The following is a 20,843-nucleotide window of genomic DNA, read 5'->3' as shown; positions in this document are numbered from 1 at the left end:
AATCAGTCAATTAATCAATCAAGTTGCATTTTATATAGCGCTTTTCTAGCTGCAGCAGCCACTCAAAGCGCTTAGTGACAGTGACAGGACAGGATAGTGACACATACCCACATCCGGCTCCCCACCCACATACACAGCCAATTGTGTCTGTAGGGATGCCTGACCAAGCCGGAGGCAACACGGGGATTTGAACCGGGATCCCTGTGTTGGTTGGCTACCCTACCCAGATGCCTCCCCGAGTTAGTTTTTTAATGTATGTTTTTTGCACAATTGTTTCCAATCAGCTGGACCGGACGTATATTGCATGCAAGTTCATTTTCCCATTTATTTTTTACATGAACACTAATTTATTTATCTTGATGGTAATCTTGCATTATTTTACCCATCTTAGTTAAGAAATTTGTTTCGACCCCAGAGTCATACATCTTAAGCATACATTTTAGCAGTGGCTTTATATCTTCAACAGATCTCTTTTTTGAATCATTAAAAAGATTACTTCTCACTTGGAAGAATCTAAATAAAAGAGAATTGGGTAGACCATATTGTGATGATAGCTGTTCAAAAGATTTAATTTCTTTATCCCCAAACATTAGTCCAAATTTACATAAATCCACATTCTAAAAGTCTTATCAACTTTGTTAGGAGGGAAGTCTGGATCAAATCCAGTTTCTTAAAAAAAATAATCAAATCTTAATTTAGTTTTTGATTCTGACAGACTTCCCTCCAAACCCAAAGTTTAATATCAGATAAAAGTCATTACAGATAAAAGATGCTATCTACCTGCTAAGCTAGCAGATTTCACCAGTGGACTGTCATGAAAGCATCAGACATACTCTCTTGTGTCTTCACCAGGGACGCGTTTCAAAAAGACAACACACGATCTGATACTGCATTTTTTCTTTTAGATTAACACTTTTTTTATTTTTTGCCTTTTTCCCCTCTTTTTCTCCCCAATTAAACTCGGCCAATTACCCCACTCCCCCAGGCCGTCCCGGCTGCTGCTCCAACTCCTCTGCTGATCCGGGGAGGGCTGCAGACTACCACATGCTTCCTCCGATACATGTGGAGTTGCCAGCCACTTCTTTTCACCTGACAGTGAGGAGTTTTGTCAGGGGGATGTAGTGCGTGGGAGGATAACACCATTCCCCCCCAGTTCCCCCTCCCCCCTGAACAGGCGCCCCTACTGACCAGATGAGGTGCTAGTGCAGCAATCAGGACACATACCCACATCCGGCTTCCCATCCGCAGACATGGCCAATTGTGTCTGTAGGAATGTCCGACCAAGACGGAGGTAACACGGGGATTCGAACCAGCGATCCCCGTTTCAGTAGGCAATGGAATAGACCACTGTGCTACCCGGATGCCCTTAAATTAACAAATTTAGGAGCATATCAAAACAGCGGAAGAGCAGAGTGTGATTACTATTTGTTATTTTTTCCCGGCACACTGAAGCAGAGGTCACCGTGTAAACCCTAAGGCACACACATGCTCACACACATCAACGCACACTGAACAACCCCACGCTCTCTAACCCAATTAAAATTTGTTAGACAGGAACTAATTTCCTTTTTTTTTCAACTTCAATGGCATTTCCTTTCTCTTATTCACCAATTTTTCTCAGCTGCTTCTGTAGAAAATCGTCTCTGTGCAATTAGCTTAATTGCTAAATGATGAGCTGAGGTCAAATAGAAACGTAGACGGCGAGACAGCTGTCTTTTCTCGTGTATGTTATCCGAGGAGCAACAATTCATGCCTCTCGTTTTTTTTTCCCGCCTGAGGTATTACTTTTCTGTAAGACTGGCTAAATTTTGACCACCTATGGTCAGTGACAGTCTATCAGCAACACTTAAATGACATTTTCATTGTTTAATTGGTTTGATTTCATGACAGCATACTCGAATTTTTGTAATCATATTTCCCACACTCTTTATAACTCTCTTTGCAGAGTTATTCCTTCTAGGAAATCAATACAAAGTACTTTTCTGGTAGACATAGAGACAAGACATCTCTGACAGACACTGACTCTGGGCTGACTTGACAGCTGGTGCTCAATAATCTATATGTGGACTGTTAGAAATCCATCCCCTTCAAGTTTTTTATCATATGAAATAGTCATTCTTGTCAGAATGCAAAAGACAGGATCCATAAAGACAGGATTTCAAGTCATTATCTGTCACTCAATGCCATCAGCTCTTGCCACCGGATAAAGATAAAAACCTCGGTTGAGCATCATTTTCAGCAGCGTGAGCACAAAGAACTATATAATGGCTGCATAGTTGCGGAGAATAGTCAAAAGACCTCAAATATCCCTCTACTTTTTCAGTCGCGAATCACCAGATTTACATAAACTTGTTTATTTCATTTTTAGGACTCAACAGTTCATGTGCCATTTGATGCCTTTGGTGTTTATTAGTATGCAAATTTTCTTTGTATTATACAGTGAAATGGATGGGCGCACCAGATATAATGTGGAGTATCTTATACATAAAGAAAGGCAGGAATAAAGGGACTTTAATGGGAGTCATAATTATCTTATGGTAAGGTCAAGGTGGACACACCTTGATTTACATATGCATTGCTCGAGAGTAAGCCTTTCGCTGGAGGCAGCATATGTTAAACTTCAAGGCTGGAAGTGGCTGTGTGGGACATGCATGGGAAACTACCAAGGCTTTAGTTGGTTCACACAACATAGTCTCCTACCATGACTGTGAGGATGTGCCTTGCACGGGCCTCATGGTCTAGCCTCTCTGCAGTGTAGATGGTGCCTAGGGTAGGGTCAATGCGGAAGAGGCGCAGGCTGTTGGGGTCGATGGCACTCTGCAGAGAGTAAGTCAGTCGGTGGTGCTCGTCGGCATCCGAGGCCAGCACCTGGACTACCTCGGTGTCTGGTGGTGTATCCTCAGAGATAGTAACATCATAGGTCGGCTGGGAGAAGATTGGAGCATTGTCATTATTGTCCAGGACAATGATGTGGACCTGGAGAAGAAGGAGAGAAGAGAGTGGAGAGGTAGAAAATCTTCAAATGATAATGGGCATGATATACTGCTGTAAGTACTAGGCATTTAGGTAGTTAACATTTATATGGACTTTATTTATTTATTTTGCCCCCCCCCCCTTTTCTCCTCAATTGTATCCGGCAAATTACCACACTCTTCCGAGCCATCCCAGACGCTGCTCCACCCCCTCTGCCAATCCGGGAAGGGCTGCAGACTACCACATACCTCCTCCCATACATGTGGAGTCGCAAGCTGCTTCTTTTCACCTGACAGCGACGTGTTTCACCAGGGGGACATAGTACATGGGAGGATCACGCTATTCCCCCAGTTCTCCTCCCCCTCCAACAGGTGCCCCGACCGACCAGAGAAAGAGCCAGTGCAGCGACCAGGACACATCCCCACATCTGGCTTCCCACCTGCAGACGCGGACAATTGTGTCTGTAGGGAAGCCCAACCAAGCCGGAGGTAACATAGGGATTTGAACTGGCGATCCCCTTGTTGGAAGGCAATGGAACAGACCGCTACGCTACCCGGACACCCTTTATATATAGACATAGTTGGTATTCTACAGGAGAATAGTGACTCCCCTAGTTCTGAATGGCACTGGTGGTGGACCAGCTGAGAGTCTTTGCATAAAGATGATATACAAAACTCAATCAGCAGTCAAGTTACCTAAACCTTCCTCATGAAGAATGGTAAAGCCATGCAGGATTACGGTGCAAAAGACATTCCAGTTCCTAGAAGAAAAATACTACCTCCTCCATTGGCGAGATTAGTCTGAGTTCACCTACAAAAATATCCACGTATCTTGTACTAAGCTACAAACATACCCATGTCGTCATGCAAAATGAATAGAACCATGTGCGTGTGTGTGTGTGTGTGTGTGTGTGTGTGTGTGTGTGTGTGTGTAGGGTGTGACGTGCTCGGGGCAGGGACTCATGGAAAGCTTCCAAGTCAAGAAAAACCAAGTTCAAAGTGACGTGCACAGTGGGCTTTGTGCTACAAAGAGAAACATTAAAAGAAAAGCAGAGGCGCACAAACATCCACGAACAACAAGTCAGGTGAAGCAGAGATGAGAGGAGCAGAGAGGGACATGCTGACAGCCAGACAAAGTCAGAGAGGGTGAGAGGGAGAGAGACGAAGACAAAGACTATGAAAGGAAAATAAGTAGAGACGGGGGGGGGGGGGCAGACAGATTGAAGATGATTTGGGATGCTCTTAGGCAGAGTGTCTAAATTTAAACCGCGTTGCAGCAGTTGGCCCTCTGTTGGTGAACTGTGGCGATTTCCCCCGGTGGACAAGGTGCCACGTTGAGACTCCATCTGGGAGTCTGCGCCAGGGGACAGCCACACAAAAACATGGCTTTCCTGTTGCAGCATCTTACAGGTCATCATCAGATCCACTAAGAGACGTGAAAATTAGCGCAAGCTTGCTGAAAAAAAAATTGCGCCGGTGGGGGCGGCCAATCTAGCATGGTATCTACTAAAAACCCTCTCTATCTGTGTCGCCAACTCCAGTCACTTACGCCGAGGTTGCTGGAGTCGGTCAGAAGTTGGCCGGGGGTTGGGGTGGAATTATAAGGTTCAGGACTTAAAAAAATTAAAATAAATAATTCGAGGCTTTAGCTCCAAAAGACCAGGCCAGGCGACACCCCTGATTATCACTGTGTTTCCTAACACATCTGACTGGGCCCTCACCACCGCTCACTCGTAGGACTCAAGCAAAAGGGGTCTCAAGTCCTGAGGAACCATGTGGGAAGGAGGCAGAGCACAATGGATGGGTGTATGGGTTTGGAGAACATACTTGAGCGTGCATCTCATTTTTTAAGAATAAGGAGTTATGGAAGAGCACTGCAATATCATATAACACAGAGTGAAAATACCAAATTATCCCTGCGCATATCCTACCACAACCCACAATTACACACAGCCCCGTCATTGATATGTAGGTCAGCAGAGTGAGCGGGATCCAGGGGACTACCAGGGGAATCGAGGCTTCAGTATTATTCTCAAGAACATCTCAGATGGATATGCGCACTTTTTTTTTTTAATTATACGTACTTGTCTTCAGCAAACAACAATTACACTTCGTGTCAGCGCAAACATGACGCTCGTTTTCTTTGGGTTGAGTTTCACTTGACCACATTGTCTAAAAAAACAAAAACAAAAAACAACAAATAAACCTAAGATTGAATAAAAAAAAACTACAAAAAATGGACCTTGATTTCCCGTAACTCTTTTTTTGTTTTGTTTGGATTTTCCCCATTTTTCTCCACAATTGTATTTGGCCAATTACCCCATTCGTCCGAGCCATCCCGGTCACTGCTCCATCCCCTGTGCTGATCCGGGGAGGGCTGCAGACTACCACATGCCTCCTCCGATACATGTGGAGTCGCCAGCCGCTTCTTTTCACCTGACAGTGAGGAGTTTCACCAGGGTGACATAGCGCATGGGAGGATCACGCTATTCTCCTCAGTTCCCCCTCCCCCCGAAGAGGGGCCCTGACCGACCAGAGGAGGTGCAAGTACAGCGACCAGGACACATACCCACATCCGGCTTCCCACCCGCAGACATGGCCAATTGTATCTGTAGGGACGCCCGTCCAAGCCGGAGGTAACACGGGGATTTGAACCGGCGATCCTCATTGCTGGTAGGCAACGGAATAGACCGCTACACTACCTGGACACCCTCCCATAACCCTTTTGTCCTACCTTCCTACCCATCCTCCTCTTACTGTTCCCTCTCTCCTCATGTCCTCCAACTTTTGTCTTGACGGAGGGACACATTTGGGGTCCTGGCTGCTCGGCCATCACACCTTTGTCAGACTTTTAAGCCATTGGACCACCTGCCCCTCATAGTAATGTCTGATAATTTTACACTATCTAAATTATGTATATTACTTCTAATTATATTTGACATGAGTTTTACTGGTACTATTCAAGAACCATGTACATTTCAAATGCCAGGTTGAAAACTCACTACTATTCATGAGAACGCTGCTCTGCATCAGTGCTCTGCATCACTGCTCGGGATTTATTTGATCGGAAACACAGTGAATTTTACTTATTTGCAAACTCGCATGTCATAATGGGGAAAAAAAGAAATATGTTTGCACTTAGATAAAATTGCAAAACAAAACTGTTTGGCAACAAAACCAAGTGGCATGTTGCCAAACTAGTTAGACAGATTTCGATGGTGTTTCTTAAGCATATCGAGGCATAATGCTGCAACACACCCCAAGCACTTTACCATTACTGACATCAAATAACACCAGAACAGCCAACTCACAGCAGGCCGGACCAGGGTGGGTGACGGAAGTGATGTCATATGGGATTAGGGCGTATGCTCTGACCACGTGTGCTCCGACCAGGACTTGGGAGTATCGGATCACAAATAATTACAGCTCTTACAGATCTAGAGTCTCCACAAACCCACAGTCCTTTCTAAATACAATACAAATATTACAGCAATCGAGTGAAAATCTTGCTAAGGTGTTAAGATCTAAAGTTAAAGCTTTTTTTTAACAGTAGCAGAAATTTGCCTCCATTTTATCTACCGTTTGCTTCTTGGTAAGGGATGAGCATATTTTGTGCCTTAAACGCTGATTAAGGTGGTTAACAAGGGTAAAATTAGTACAAGCCACATCTCAAAGGGACACGACATGTCCATTTGAGACATCAGGTATCAACCTGCCAGGGAAATGAAATCAAGCCCAGGAGGCCGAGGACCATAAAAAGCCAAAACTGACATACACCTTAACCATCCAACTAGGGTTGAGGGGGGAGAAAAATCAGCGAAAAATGGCGCTACTAGGGGCGTCCGGGTAGCGTGGCGGTCTGTTCCGTTGCCTACCAACATGGGGATTGCCTGTTCGAATCCCAGTGTTACTTCCGGCTTGGTCAGGCATCCCTACAAGACACAAGTGGCTGTGTCTGCGGGTGGGAAGCCGGATGTGGGTATGTGTCCTGGTCGCTGCGCTAGCGCCTCCTCTGGTCGGTTGGAGCACCTGTTCATGGGGGAGGGGGAGCTGGGGGGAATAGCGTGATCCTCCCACGTGCTACGTCCCCCTGGTGAAACTCCCCACTGTCAGGTGAAAAGAAGCGACTGGCAACCCCACATGTATCGGAGGAGGCATGTGGTAGTCTGCAGCCCTTCCCGGATCAGTAGAGGGGGTGGAGCAGCGACCAGGACGGCTCGGAAGAGTGGGGTAACTGGCCGAATACAATTGGGGAGAAAAAGGAGGGGGAATCAAGCCCAGAAGGCCTAGGAACATAAAAACCAAAATGTTTATACAAACTGATCTACACCATAACCATTCATCTAGGGTTGAGGGGGAAAAGAAATTCAGCACAAAATTGTACTACAGAGCAGTGACGATTTTCATATAAATCTATTTACTTGTACATTTCCCTTGGATTATTGCAGTTTCCAAATTTTACAGTAGAAAAGAGGGGATGGAGCTTTAAAAAATTGAAATATTCAATCTCACCACTTGGTTGGGCACAATATTTATAATATTGCAAAATGTATCTCCATCCATCCATTACCCAAACCGCTTATCCTGCTCTCAGGGTCGCAGGGATGCTGGAGCCTATCCCAGCAGTCATTGGGAGGCAGGCGGGGGGGACACCCTGGACAGGCCATCACACAGGGCCGACACACACACACATTCACACCTAGGGGCAATTTAATACGGCCGATTCACCTGATCTACAGTCTTTCCTCCCAGTCTTTCCTCCCACAGTCTTTGGACTGTGGGAGGATACCGGAGCCCTCGGAGGAAACCCACACAGACACGGGGAGAACATGCAAACTCCACACAGGGGACGACCTGGGATGACCCCCAAGGTTAGACAACCCCGGGGTTCGAACCTAGAACCTTCTTGCTGTGAGGCGACTGCGCTAACCAGTGAGCCACCATGCCGCCAAAAAAATGTATGTCATCAGCATTAACATATTGTTGTTATCTCTAATGAGGAGGTGACTTCCGCCTCCCAGCCCTACATACAGCTCTTCAGTTAGTGATCACATTGTTCTTATTTCACACCTGTGTCGAGGCAGCGTTGGTGCCGTCCGTCACCTCGATGGTCATGTTGTAGAAGGAGCGCTGCTCCGCATCCAGGGGCTTGGCGATGATGACGGTGCCCACGCTCTTCTCAACGTCGAACAGGCTGTCTGTATTTCCACCTGCTTCCACAAGAGGCACTGGTTAGAGAGACGCTGAGGAAGGGGGTGATGGTGTTGGGAGGTGGTGGAGTTGGAGGGGAGCGTGTGTGTGTGTGGGGGGGGGGTGAGAGGGTGGGGGATGGTACACAGTTTCTGATTCATACATAAGATGATACCCTCAACATGGGTTTGTGATGAAGATACGTACACACCCACACCAACACACACTCTCAAACACATGGGAAAATTGAGCAGATACACACACACAGACACACAGACACAGACACAGACACACACACACACACAAACAGTGTGTCTGTTTATCTTCTGTCATGTTGCTTATCGTTCTGTCATGACATGTTTGGGGTGCAGGAAGGAATGTGTGACGGGGGGGACACAGGACTCGGGCAGTGCGACTGCAGTCAGTGGTTGGCCTGAGCTGGAGCATCCCCCCTCGCTCCACGTGGGGATGGCCATCAGCTGAGACCAATGCAAACCAACAATCAACAGCACAAGACCACACAAACACATGAAAAGTGGCCATGCAAACGGCAAGAGCACAAAGCGTGTATGTCTGTGTCTGTGTATGTGTGTGTGCATGTCTGTGCTTGCAGACACACACACGTGACTCTTAAGATCGTCTTTATCGCGCGGGTCGCCAACAGATGTCAGACGCGAACCTTTGTTGTGCACACATGCGCAGCACGTGCATTAACTTCCTGCATATGTTTCCAATCTTTTTAATCACGAACATGTCCGAGTCTGAGAGACTACCGCGACTCCTTCTGTTCCCTGCCCCAGGGACGATAACGCCTGTGTGTGTGTGTGTGTGTGTGTGTGTGTGTGTGTGTGTGTGTGTGTGTGTGTGTGTGTGTGTGTGTTGTGTAGTAAAGACTCCGAGCCAGTGAATTAAAAGATCCAGGGTGAATGGAGCTGTGATGGTGTCTGTAGCCATGTCAGAAATTACCCCTCTAAGAACAGGCTTTAATTAAACGTTAGCCTCAACTCGCCACCCAAATTGATTTAAATGGGTCATTTAGCCTGTGCGAGAGTGTGGGAATTTGTGTGAGGGCTATTTGTGATATGTGTATGTGTGTGTTTGTGTGTATGTGTGTGTGTGTGTGTGTGTGTGTGTGTGTGTGTGTGGTAGAGTGGGAAAAAGAATGTGTCACTGTCTGCATGCCTGCATAGATGGCTATGTTTAAATGGTGTGTGTGTGTGTGTGTGTCTGCGTGTGTGGTGCTGGTGTGCATGTGTAGGTCCGTGGTGTAGACTCAAAGGGATTCCTCAGCGGCGTCTCTGTCTAATAAATCTATGACCTCAGTTCAGCACCAGTTGGGTCTGCATCCCTCTGCTCCCACCACTCAGCTGTGTGTGTGAGTGTGTGTGTGTGTGTGTGTGTGTGTGTTTGTGTGAGGGCCCGCGCATGCATTTGTTTGTGCTTGTGCATGCACGCATGTGTGTATGCTGGACTCAAAATGCGCCTTAGGGTCCCCGCTCTGAGAGCGGACGCGCTGCTTCTTGTGAGCGTGCCTGTGTGTGTGTGTGCCCAGGAGCCGGTTAGCCTCCACAGTGTGTTTCCTGGTTAAGTGATATTCATGCTGAACGCTGCCGTCTCCTAAGATGCAGTAATTGCAGTGATGCATCACTAATGGTTTTCCTAAAGAGAGCTTTTGCTCGTGCTAAAATCCGGATCCGTTGCCGCCGTCTTGTTTTGCTTCCGCCAAAAGATAAACGCTCTCGGAACTGTTGAAACACCTCGATGAAATCTTATTTTGAGAGATTATACAACACACACATCTCTCAGGGAACTGCACTGAATTAACTGAGAAACTCTGGCTACCCGGGAGAAACAATCATACAGCTGGTATATGAATGGGCAGACTAATCAACGTTGTATTTCACTTCTATCTATCTATCTATCTATCTATCTATCTATCTATCTATCTATCTATCGATCTATTTTTCTCCTTTTTCTCCCCAATTGTACTTGGCCGATTACCCCACTCTTCCGAGCCGTCCCGGTCGCTGCTCCACCCCCCTCTGCTGATCCGGGGAGGGCTGCAGACTACCGCATGCCTCCTCCGATACATGTGGAGTCGCTGGCTGCTTCTTTTCACCTGACAGTGAGGAGTTTCACCAGGGTGACATAGCGCGTGGGATGATCATGCTATTCCCCCCGCCCCCCGCCCCCGAACAGGCGCCCCGACCGACCAGAGGAGGCGCTAGTGCAGCGACCAGGACACATATCCACATTCGGCTTCCCACCTGCAGACACGGCCAATTGTGTCTGTAGGGATGCCCGACCAAGCCGGAGGTAATGCGGGGATTCGAACTCTTGATCCCTGTGTTGGCAGGCAACGGCATTGAATGCCACGCTACCCGGACGCCCCCGTATTTCACTTTCATTACGGGGCCATTTTGTCTTATGTATAGCTGAAGGTATCCAGCACCACGTTTGAATTATCTGGCATGCGTTTCACAAGAAAAAAACAAAATTTCCTGTTTTTCCTTTGCAGCTGAAAACTGGCTGACAATAAAAAGTTAGAGGAGCACAAAGCTAAAAGCACGCTGCGATCACAGACGGCTTCAAAAGCCTGTGTCTGTCCTGCGAGCCAACCCAATATGACCAGTTTGGGAAGAGAGAGGAGGAGGCAGCGCTGGGTTTGGCAGGGACTAGCACCGAGGCCAGAACAACTCTCCCGTCTGCCGCCTGCCAAATTACAGAGAGAGCAAACCGAAAGCTCAGCAACGTAGGGGTGTCTTAAAACCCTGTGCCGTGCACCAAAATAGGTTCCCTTTGCCTTTCCAAAACATATCAGTGGAGAGTAACACACCAGGACCAAATGAATTTTAAAAAACAACATACTTGTGCAAATAAGGAGAGTGTTTTGCCGTCCTCTGAACGAGGAAGGAAATTGCTACTTTGAGGGAACAGACAGAACAAAGCCAACGGACGGGCTGCAATAACACGGGGACGCCGTCCCTGTTGGGATGGTGGTGACGGGGAGCGCACTTACGCTCTCTGTAATTACATACCTCACTCCAACCTACGCTGACAACAACAAAGACTGATGGTGTGCGTGTGTGTGTGTGTGTGTGCGTGTGTGTGATATACTGGCACTGATAATGTAACGGGATGGATCAGAGCTAAGCGATGAATCGCCACGGAGTGGACTGGCAGCTTGGGATGCAGTTTAACTGGACATCGGCTTGTTTGCTTGGTGAAACGTGACGGGTTGAGCAGAAGTGGGATTGGGTTGTGGTAACCTTCACTATGGACAAGTCATTTCTGTGTGTTTATAGGGTGTGGCGTTTGCAGCTGGGATGGTATACACAGCATACATGCTGCGGTCCAATATCAGATGGCTGGCGTGCTGGCGTGTGTATTTAAGCGGTTTTGTATGGAATATACGACTTCTTGCAGAGTGGACTGTGTTAGGTGGGGACGAGCGACACTGCAGTGGGTCAATTTGCTATGTATACAGCTGCATGAGTGTGTGTGTGTGTACTCTAAATACTGTGTATTTGTGTGTGAACAGGAATGGAGGTGAAGCAGATGTGTATACAGATGTGTGTGTATGTGTGTGTGTGCGTGTGTGTGGAGTGAAAGAATTATGTGTTCAATAAAGGAATCTAAGTTTGGCCTCTCTGCTATATCAGACACACCTGAGCTTACCTCAGCACAGTCTCAACTCATCCATCAATAATCCCTTTATCTGTGTGGACCACACTGCTTACCCTCCATAGCGCTCTGTTCCCTTGACAAGCCTAACAATTTACCAGCTACTTTTCTTCAGCTTCAGTTTTTGGTGTATTAGCTGTTTCATACGTTTCATTAAAACAGTGTGATCACAACAATGTGATAAGACTGTATTAATTGTACAATGAACTCACTCTCATAAATCTTCTTACTTTCCTTTATTTTTTTTCCTAATAAGTATCTCTATCTGCACTTTGTGTCCTCTAGATGTACTCATATTTGCAGCGGCCTCACCCAGTACTGTCCATGCAGTGTCTTTGTCCATGTCTGCATCTAAGTTTTGTCTTCGTTTGATGGCTGGGGGAGCTGGCGCCGGACCGGCTGGGAGAGCTTGGTCTTCAGCATCCTGTGGGCCCAGGGAACACGGCCCTGCCCGGAGCTGCGCCCGAGGAGGTAACACCGAGGGGGGTCTGACGGGACGTGGAAGCGGGGAAGGCTAAGCTAACTGCTAGCCCATGTAGACCGGCAGTTCCGACAGTCATCCTGGCTGATGTTCGTTCCCTTTGACAGTGGTTTTTTTGTTGTTGTTTCGTTTGGATATGTGTGTTAGTTTGGATATGTGTGTTAGTTTGGATATGTGTATTAGTTTGGATATGTGTGTTAGTTTGGATGTGTGTGTTAGTTTGGATGTGTGTGTTAGTTTGGATTTTTGTGTTAGTCTGGATATGTGTATTAGTTTGGATATGTGTGTTAGTCTGGATGTGTGTGTTAGTCTGGATATATGTTAGTTTGGATATGTGTGTTAGTCTGGATATATGTGTTAGTTTGGATGTGTGTGTTAGTTTGGATATATGTGTTAGTCTGGATATGTGTATTAGTTTGGATATGTGTGTTAGTTTGGATGTGCGTGTTACTTTGGATATGTGTGTTAGTTTGGATGTGTGTGTTAGTTTGGATTTTTGTGTTAGTCTGGATATGTGTATTAGTTTGGATATGTGTGTTAGTCTGGATGTGTGTGTTAGTCAGGATATATGTTAGTTTGGATATGTGTGTTAGTCTGGATATATGTGTTAGTTTGGATATGTGTGTTAGTTTGGATATATGTGTTAGTGTGGATATTTGTGTTAGTCTGGATATGTGTGTTAGTCTGGATATGTGTGTTAGTTTGGATATATTTGTTAGTTTGGATATGTGTGTTAGTCTGGATATATGCGTTAGTCTGGATATGTGTGTTAGTTTGGATATATGTGTTAGTGTGGATATTTGTGTTAGTCTGGATATGTGTGTTAGTCTGGATATAGTATGTGTTAGTTTGGATATGTGTGTTAGTTTGGATATAGTATGTATTAGTTTGGATATGTGTGTTAGTTTGGATATAGTATGTGTTAGTTTGGATATGTGTGTTAGTTTGGATATGTGTGTTAGTTTGGATATAGTATGTGTTAGTTTGGATATATGTGTATTAGTTTGGATATGTGTGTTAGTTTGGATATAGTATGGGTTAGTTTGGATATATGTGTATTAGTTTGGATATGTGTGTTAGTTTGGATATAGTATGTGTTAGTTTGGATATATGTGTATTAGTTTGGATATGTGTGTTAGTTTGGATATAGTATGGGTTAGTTTGGATATATGTGTTAGTTTGGATATATGTGTGTTAGTTTGGACATAGTATGGGTTAGTTTGGATATAGTATGGGTTAGTTTGGATATAGTATGGGTTAGTTTGGATATGTGTGTTAGTTTGGATATGTGTGTTAGTTTGGATATATGTGTGTTAGTTTGGATATGTGTGTTAGTTTGGATATGTGTGTTAGTTTGGATATAGTATGGGTTAGTTTGGATATATGTGTTAGTTTGGATTTTTGTGTTAGTTTGGATATAGTATGGGTTAGTTTGGATATATGTGTTAGTTTGGATATAGTATGGGTTAGTTTGGATATAGTATGGGTTAGTTTGGATATCGTATGGGTTAGTTTGGATATAGTATGGGTTAGTTTGGATATGTGTGTTAGTTTGGATATATGTGTGTTAGTTTGGATATAGTATGGGTTAGTTTGGATATAGTATGGGTTAGTTTGGATATAGTATGGGTTAGTTTGGATATAGTATGGGTTAGTTTGGATATAGTATGGGTTAGTTTGGATATATGTGTATTAGTTTGGATATGTGTGTTAGTTTGGATATAGTATGGGTTAGTTTGGATATATGTGTGTTAGTTTGGATATGTGTGTTAGTTTGGATATAGTATGGGTTAGTTTGGATATGTGTGTTAGTTTGGATATATGTGTTAGTTTGGATATATGTGTGTTAGTTTGGATATAGTATGGGTTAGTTTGGATATAGCATGTGTTAGTTTGGATATGTGTGTTAGTCTGGATATGTGTGTTAGTCTGGATATAGTATGTGTTAGTTTGGATATGTGTGTTAGTTTGGATAGAGTATGTGTTAGTTTGGATATGTGTGTTAGTCTGGATATAGTATGGGTTAGTTTGGATATGTGTGTTAGTTTGGATATTTGTGTTAGTTTGGATATATGTGTTAGTCTGGATGTATGTGTTATTCTGGATATGTGTGTTCTTGTTGTTTTGGATGTTTTTGTCTTTGTGTTGTACTGCTGTGGGCTGGGGAAAATGGCATTTCGACAAATAAAGTGTTCCTGATTCTGAAGTGGCTTTTACCCTTGTTCAACTCTTTGCTGTCATTTGTCCATTGGTTATGGCCATCCCTGTCTGCTGGCCTGTATTTTCAACTCATCTGTCTCTCTCTTTTCCTTCTTCTCTAGATATTTTATTTGATATTCTCACCGGTCTTTTCCACCATCTTTCTTCTCCTACGCCGACAACACCGTGAGCAGAAAAGCTGCTATGCGCCGCCTGAGCTACTGTTTTTCTATGGAGACGGCGGTGTCACCCAACCCAGCGATATTATTTTAACCAGCCCTCGCACCTACACCCCCATACTTTCCTATGTCTTGATTCTCTCTTCCCAATTTTAGGGGCCTCCTCTGACTTCTTCTCTCTCTGCTCTCCATCTCCTGCTCATTCCTTTTCACGGTGGCCCATTTCCTCCTTTCATTCTGCCATCTCAATATAATACTGCATTGCTCATCACATCATCTTTTTTCTTTAACCCCCCCCCCCCCCCGCCGCCGCCACCTTCTCATCCTCTCTAACACTGACCTTCTGTCCTCTCTCCCTGCCTGCAGCGCTGGGTGCTAAGGGCAGAATCAGGAGGGCAGCAGCCTGACACTGACTGACTGCCTCCTCACCTTGCCAGAGCCCATCCCAACCACTCATGCACTTAATTGGGTTGTCAGTGTCTAGTACTTGGCTAGTGTGTGTGTGTGTGTGTGTGTGTGTGTGTATGGACCTGCCTTCGACAATTACCACATGCACTTGTGTATAAATGCCAGTGTGTTTTCCTATGAACCTGCAAGATGGCTGTGGCTGTGTGTGTGTGTGTGTGTGTGTGTATGGACCTGCCTTTGACAATTACCACATGCACTTGTGTATAAATGCCAGTGTGTGTGTTTTCCTATGAACCTGCAAGATGGCTGTGGCTAGGTGTGAGTGTGTGTGTGTGTGTGTGTGTGTGTGTGGGACAGGGAGAGAACGTTCCTTGGACAACTACTGTGTTTTGAATGCATTTGCCTGTGCGTGTCGTTTGTGTGACGTGTGGCCATGTGTTTGTAACTATGTGTGCTTATGTAAGTGGGGTTGCTGACAGTTTAGCAGAGAGCAGTGGATCGTGTCCACAGCTGGACAGATGTTATTAGACAGAGCAGTCGCCGGGCTTGCCAAAGGGTCCATGCCCACAGGTTTTACCATGCGAGCAACAGCGCTCTCCACTAAATAGGGTTCGATAACTCGTCAACAAAAACGGGAGGAATTCCACTAAATCCTAATTACTTCCATTAACCTTGGGAAAAAAGGTCAGATGATGTGCACTAATGTGAGAGAGAGAGAGACACACACACAACACAAAACACGCACAAAGGACGCACTGTCACACCCACATACATCAACTCATGCTGAGCTTCTGTGTGGTATACATCCCTTGGCCTTAACCCCGCCCCTCCATACTCCAGTCAGCCATTCACAAGACGGTATGAGCAGCACCAGGCGCACACAGGCGAACGATGAGGAGAAGCACGGGTGTGAGTATTGACTGGTAAACAAAACGACAAGGAAAGGAAATGAAAGGAAATGGAATGAACGAAATATGAGGGGAAGAACAGGTACAGTAAAGGTAAGCCAGGGAATGAGCAGTAGTTTGGGGATTTGAACCGAGATACCTTCTGAGGAACAGTTCCTGCCACAAGCGTTCTGTAGGATATAGAACATCTCACGGAAAGGCCTGGGACCTTCCAGGCACGAAGCATTGAAGGGAGAAAAGGGAAAAGGTGAGGAGAGAAAGAAAGAAAAGAGAGAGAGAGACAGGGAGAGAGAGAAAGAGAGATAAAGTAAGACAGGCAGGAGGCGGGGAGGGGTAGTGGGGAAGGAGGAAAGTTGTCAGTGATGAGGATACTGCATGACAGCGAGAGAGAGAGAGAGAGAGAGAGAGAGAGAGAGAGAGAGAGAGAGAGAGAGAGAGAGAGAGAGAGAGAGAGAGATGGAAAATGAATGCGTTTAGGAGTGAATACTGGGGGAAATTGACATTAGGGGTTCAACCCAACAGGACCTGAGCTGAACAAACTGAAAACCAAAGCTTCACTGACTTAACAAATTAGTTGAAAAATCTGTGCAGCTGAAAATGAGAAAATAATTATCTATTCTTTACTTTATAGTCGAAGCCTTTGAGCCCTCTGAGAAAGAGAGTGGTCCGGTCCTGAGCCTCAAACACTGGAAGCAGATTTGCATTTTGGTGCCGTTGGTTTCCCCTGGCTTTTTTTCAATGCTGATTCCTTTGTTTTTTGCTAAACCCATCAAATCAAGTCAGTAGGCCACATGAACTTATGAGATGTGGATATTTTGATATGTGAAATAAAACTGATCATTAAACCTGTATTTTGTCAATTTTGAAGGATTTTAGAAAACCACAGTGGTTAAAAACATGGCTAGCTAACTCTTCCACTTAAATGCCATTCACAGATTAGTCAAATATTCAGTTTTTACTTTTGTCAACGTGTCACGACTCAAAACTTGTACAGACTGTTAATTTGCCTCATATCCAAATCTCTTAGAGGAAAACATTAATGATTTTCAACATTATCCCTCTATGTAGCTCTATATTTATATTTTAGGGATAATGGTCCATTATACTGAGCAGTCTTCTGTGTGTTTAGGGATCTTCGCCAAAATCATGTGGAAAACTGTGCACCAGTGACTTCCCTGACCGTGAAATACAAATGTGAAAACTTAGTTTTCTGGTTTGACCATGGGCTGCACTGTATTGGCACCATATTTATCCAGCTGTATATTGCCATTTTCATTCACATTTACTTACACAATGCCGCCTATAAGTAAACCAGTACCAAAGCTTTCACAGATGTTCTGTCAGCGTTTTGTCCAGGTTAAATTTAGCCAAGTTCTGTTCCAGAAAAGTGAAAGTACTAGACGTCTCAGTCTTATCCTATATGTCCAATACTAAAAAAAGCAATTAAAATTATTGTAGCAACTGGAGAGGGCTGTCACTCTGATTATCAGCAGTTCTGGGCTGGGGGAGCACAAGGGATCCTGGGACTGTTAACATTCATGTTCAAATTGCTGTTTTAGTGTTCATGTTTTGGTTATTGTGTTGTTTGTTTGGGGGTTTGACTGAGTAGACGACCATTTTACTGACTAACTGACTGTAGGACCGTGACTAAGACTGATGATTTTAATAGTGACCTTGGGGGAAAGCCATTGTTCAGCAACCATTTTGGGGGCAAAAATAACACTGCTGGACTTGGCGTTCGCAGCCCTGCCTGAAATGGACTACCTCCGGAGACTGAAGGATCGCCTGCAGGTGGTCAATGACTACACCCACCAGGTCCAGACCAGCTCCAGAGTGCGGCAGAAGAGGGCCTATGACACACGGTGCCTTGGGCAGGCCTTTGTGGCAAGGGGACAAGGTATGGGTTTATTGTCCTGTTCACAAGAAAGGGATTTCCCCCAAGCTTCGCAGACACTGGCAGGGGCCCAGCGAGGTCCTGGGCTGACTGTCTGAGGTGGTGTACTGGGTGTGCATGCTCGGCCAGCGGTGCATGGTGGTGCTGCACCAGGACAGGCTCTCCCCATATTGCCCCCTTGCTCTGCCTGTTGGTGGGGCCGGGAGCGACAATAGCACCCCATGCGCCGATCAGTGTGCCTCTCCCCCAGTTACGTTTCCTGTGAGCCCCAGGTGGCCTGTTCGCCAGCGACAGCACCCTAGCCATTTGGGGGGCTATGTGTTGGGTGATGGGGTCGTCGAGGACAACTGGCCCCTCAGGTGGGGACTATGTAGCGATCGGAGAATACAGCCGCTCTGACTATTGGCAGTTCTGTGCTGGGGGAGCACAAGGGATTCTGGGATTCTTAACATTTGTGTTCAAATTGTTGTTTTAGTGTTCATGCTTTGGTTATTGTGTTGTTTGTTTGGGGGTTCGACTCGTACTGGGTTAGACGACCATTTTACTGACTGACTTTAGGACCGTGACTAAGACTAATGATTTTAATAGTGACCTCAGGGGGAAAGCCATTGTTCGGCAACCATTTTGGGGCCAAAAATAAAAGAGCACTCCCAGGGTCATGCCATGTATGGGACTCGGGAGCTGCCATTCAAACGAGATCCCTGCCTCTTGCCTCCTTCTTTCACGACAGCTCGCCACATTATTCTAGCACAATTTCTGGACTTGCACTGAGCATATTAGACCGTTAACATTGTTTGGGTTATGTAATCATTAATTAAACAGTTTGGTGTTAAAGTGAGCTACATAAAGCCGGATGCATTCGGAGCTAGATAAGAGCTGACGTGTGGGCGCCACACAGAAATTGAGTCTAGTGCTCACTGGGACTACACGAAAAATCACAAAAGGCGAGGTGTCCCAAACATTTGATGGTCGGGGTATGTATACCACACCACGTAGAGATAACGCTTCACTTTAAGCTTCTGTTCATAACAGACCTTATTTCAGGGACCGGGGAAAAAGAAAACCCAATTTAATTTCTTCCATAGACCCCCCCCCCCCCACCAAAAAAAAAAGAGAAAAGAATAAATCTAAAAAAAAAAAGTCAAAGAATAAGAAGTCCTCCCTGAACCACTTTTTATTGGCTTTTGACAAAAAATTTTCAGTTTGGTTCAGGCCGAGTAGGAATTTTCTGTCCCATTCAGGCCGGTGGTGGAATAGTGTGATTGAAAGAGAGAAAGAGAGAGAGAGAGAGAGAGAGAGAGAGAGAGAGAGAGAGAGAGAGAGAGAGAGAGAGAGAAGAGAGAGAGAGAGAGAGAGAGAGAGAGAGGGAGGGAGAGAGAGAGAGAGAGAGAGAGAGAGAGAGAGAGAGAGAGAGAGAGAGAGAGAGAGAGAGAGAGAGACATACTTCCAGAGAAGGGTTTTTAAACTTTGGGGGTCTGAGAAAAAAAGAATAGAGGTGGGTAAGTACGGGGGGAGAGAGTGACATAGTATACAGAGGGAGAGAAATGGAGAGTGCTATGGAGAGAGCCAGAAGGTATCTCAAACTGGATACACACTGACTGTCACTGCTCAGTGACAACAAAAGGAAATATGAATGGAAACTTCTGGGAAACGTGGTCTTGGTCACTGTGGTCCGTCCACTTGGCTGCCCCCTTTAAGAGCCTGAGCCACCCAAAGTGTACAGATAAGGGCTGGTAAACTGTCAGTATACATGCTGTATTGCATGGCATTACAAATTAATTATCATTAAAAAAGAGTTATTAAATCAAATAAGGTTTACTAGATCAGAATAGTCACAAAATAGAAGGCTTTATATCATCAGAATTGGGCTTAGTGCACTGGCCATGACATAATCTTGTTAAGCTTTCCAAAAGGATGAACGTGAACTTTGACGGATCAGAGGGATTTAAGTGTGCCATGTTGGGCATTTCATGCTGTTGGAGGGGAATGTCACAGGGGCTTTAAAATCTGTTATAATGTTCTTTACTAAGAGCGAGTCACTGCCTCTTCCCTAAGCAGCTACAGTGAAAGTAATGATGATAAACAACAGTAAACATCTGACAGGGAAAAGCCCTTTTTACGTGACAGATTTATGATGTGAAAGCCACTTGGTGATCGGCGGAGTTTGGACTAAATCCATCACACCTCCTTAAAAGAATTTCTTCCTCACGGGCGCTGATTTTCCTCAATTCCACGTCCACATACAGACTTGAGTCGCTGGCAGAGGTGTGTGCTGACTTGCTGTGGCGATCGTGAAATGGGCAGGAGAGGAGAGATAGAGCGGGCACGTCGGCACAGATCATGCAGCGAGGGCACAGTACCCACGTAGCACCTCATATACACCAACACACACCGACAAACTGTCAGCCCAAAAAAACACCATGCGCAAAGCCTACACACACCCTACCTGATCTTCCCAGTCACATTTTTTTTAACCTTACAAAAAACACCACCCCTAAAACCCCTCCATGAACAACAAGTTTCACCCCCGCCCGCAGGCCGCGTTACCTGTAATGTCAAACCACAAAGGGGCGGAGCTCTGTTGCATGGAGACCACACCCACAATCTCAGCCACTTTGTCATTCTCCATAACGGTGAAGTTGTAAAAAGGCTCGTCAAACAGGAGGGGTAGAGATGAGGGAGGAGGACGACGGATCCACTCAATGTGCAGACGCGCCGTGGACGACTTCTGAGGACGGCCGTTGTCAGTGGCTTTGACCTAGAGGCCGGCCAAAAGAAAAGATGGAAGGAATGGGATATGAAAATTAAGTCAGCAATTAACAAAATGTAACTTATTATTGAGATATATTCTATATTTAACATAAGTAGCAAAAATATGCATTAAAACAAAGAACACAGCTCTATAAAAGTGGGTAATTTTGCTATCAA

The 20,843-nt window shown here is 45.4% G+C and overlaps 1 protein-coding gene across 3 annotated transcripts in view; it reads right to left on the bottom strand.

Moving 5' to 3' along the window:
* The window catches only part of fat3a (FAT atypical cadherin 3a), a 178,180-nt gene that overhangs the window by 66,555 nt on the left and 90,782 nt on the right, over window positions 1–20,843 (bottom strand). For 2 of the 3 annotated variants that reach the window (XM_056283303.1, XM_056283302.1), the window contains exons 5-8: window positions 20,463–20,673; window positions 16,161–16,229; window positions 8,043–8,182; window positions 2,701–2,976 (exon numbers count right to left, since the gene is read on the bottom strand). In XM_056283303.1, coding sequence (XP_056139278.1) covers window positions 2,701–2,976; window positions 8,043–8,182; window positions 16,161–16,229; window positions 20,463–20,673 — 696 coding nt within the window. Of the gene's footprint in view, window positions 1–2,700; window positions 2,977–8,042; window positions 8,186–16,160; window positions 16,230–20,462; window positions 20,674–20,843 lie in introns of all 3 variants that reach the window. The other variant, XM_056283301.1, reaches the window with a different exon arrangement.

This window comes from Lampris incognitus, chromosome 7, assembly GCF_029633865.1.
Source record: "Lampris incognitus isolate fLamInc1 chromosome 7, fLamInc1.hap2, whole genome shotgun sequence".
Classification (NCBI taxonomy): domain Eukaryota; kingdom Metazoa; phylum Chordata; class Actinopteri; order Lampriformes; family Lampridae; genus Lampris; species Lampris incognitus.
Note: the sequence above shows the minus strand (reverse complement) of the source record. Positions and strands in the feature narration are given on the sequence as shown.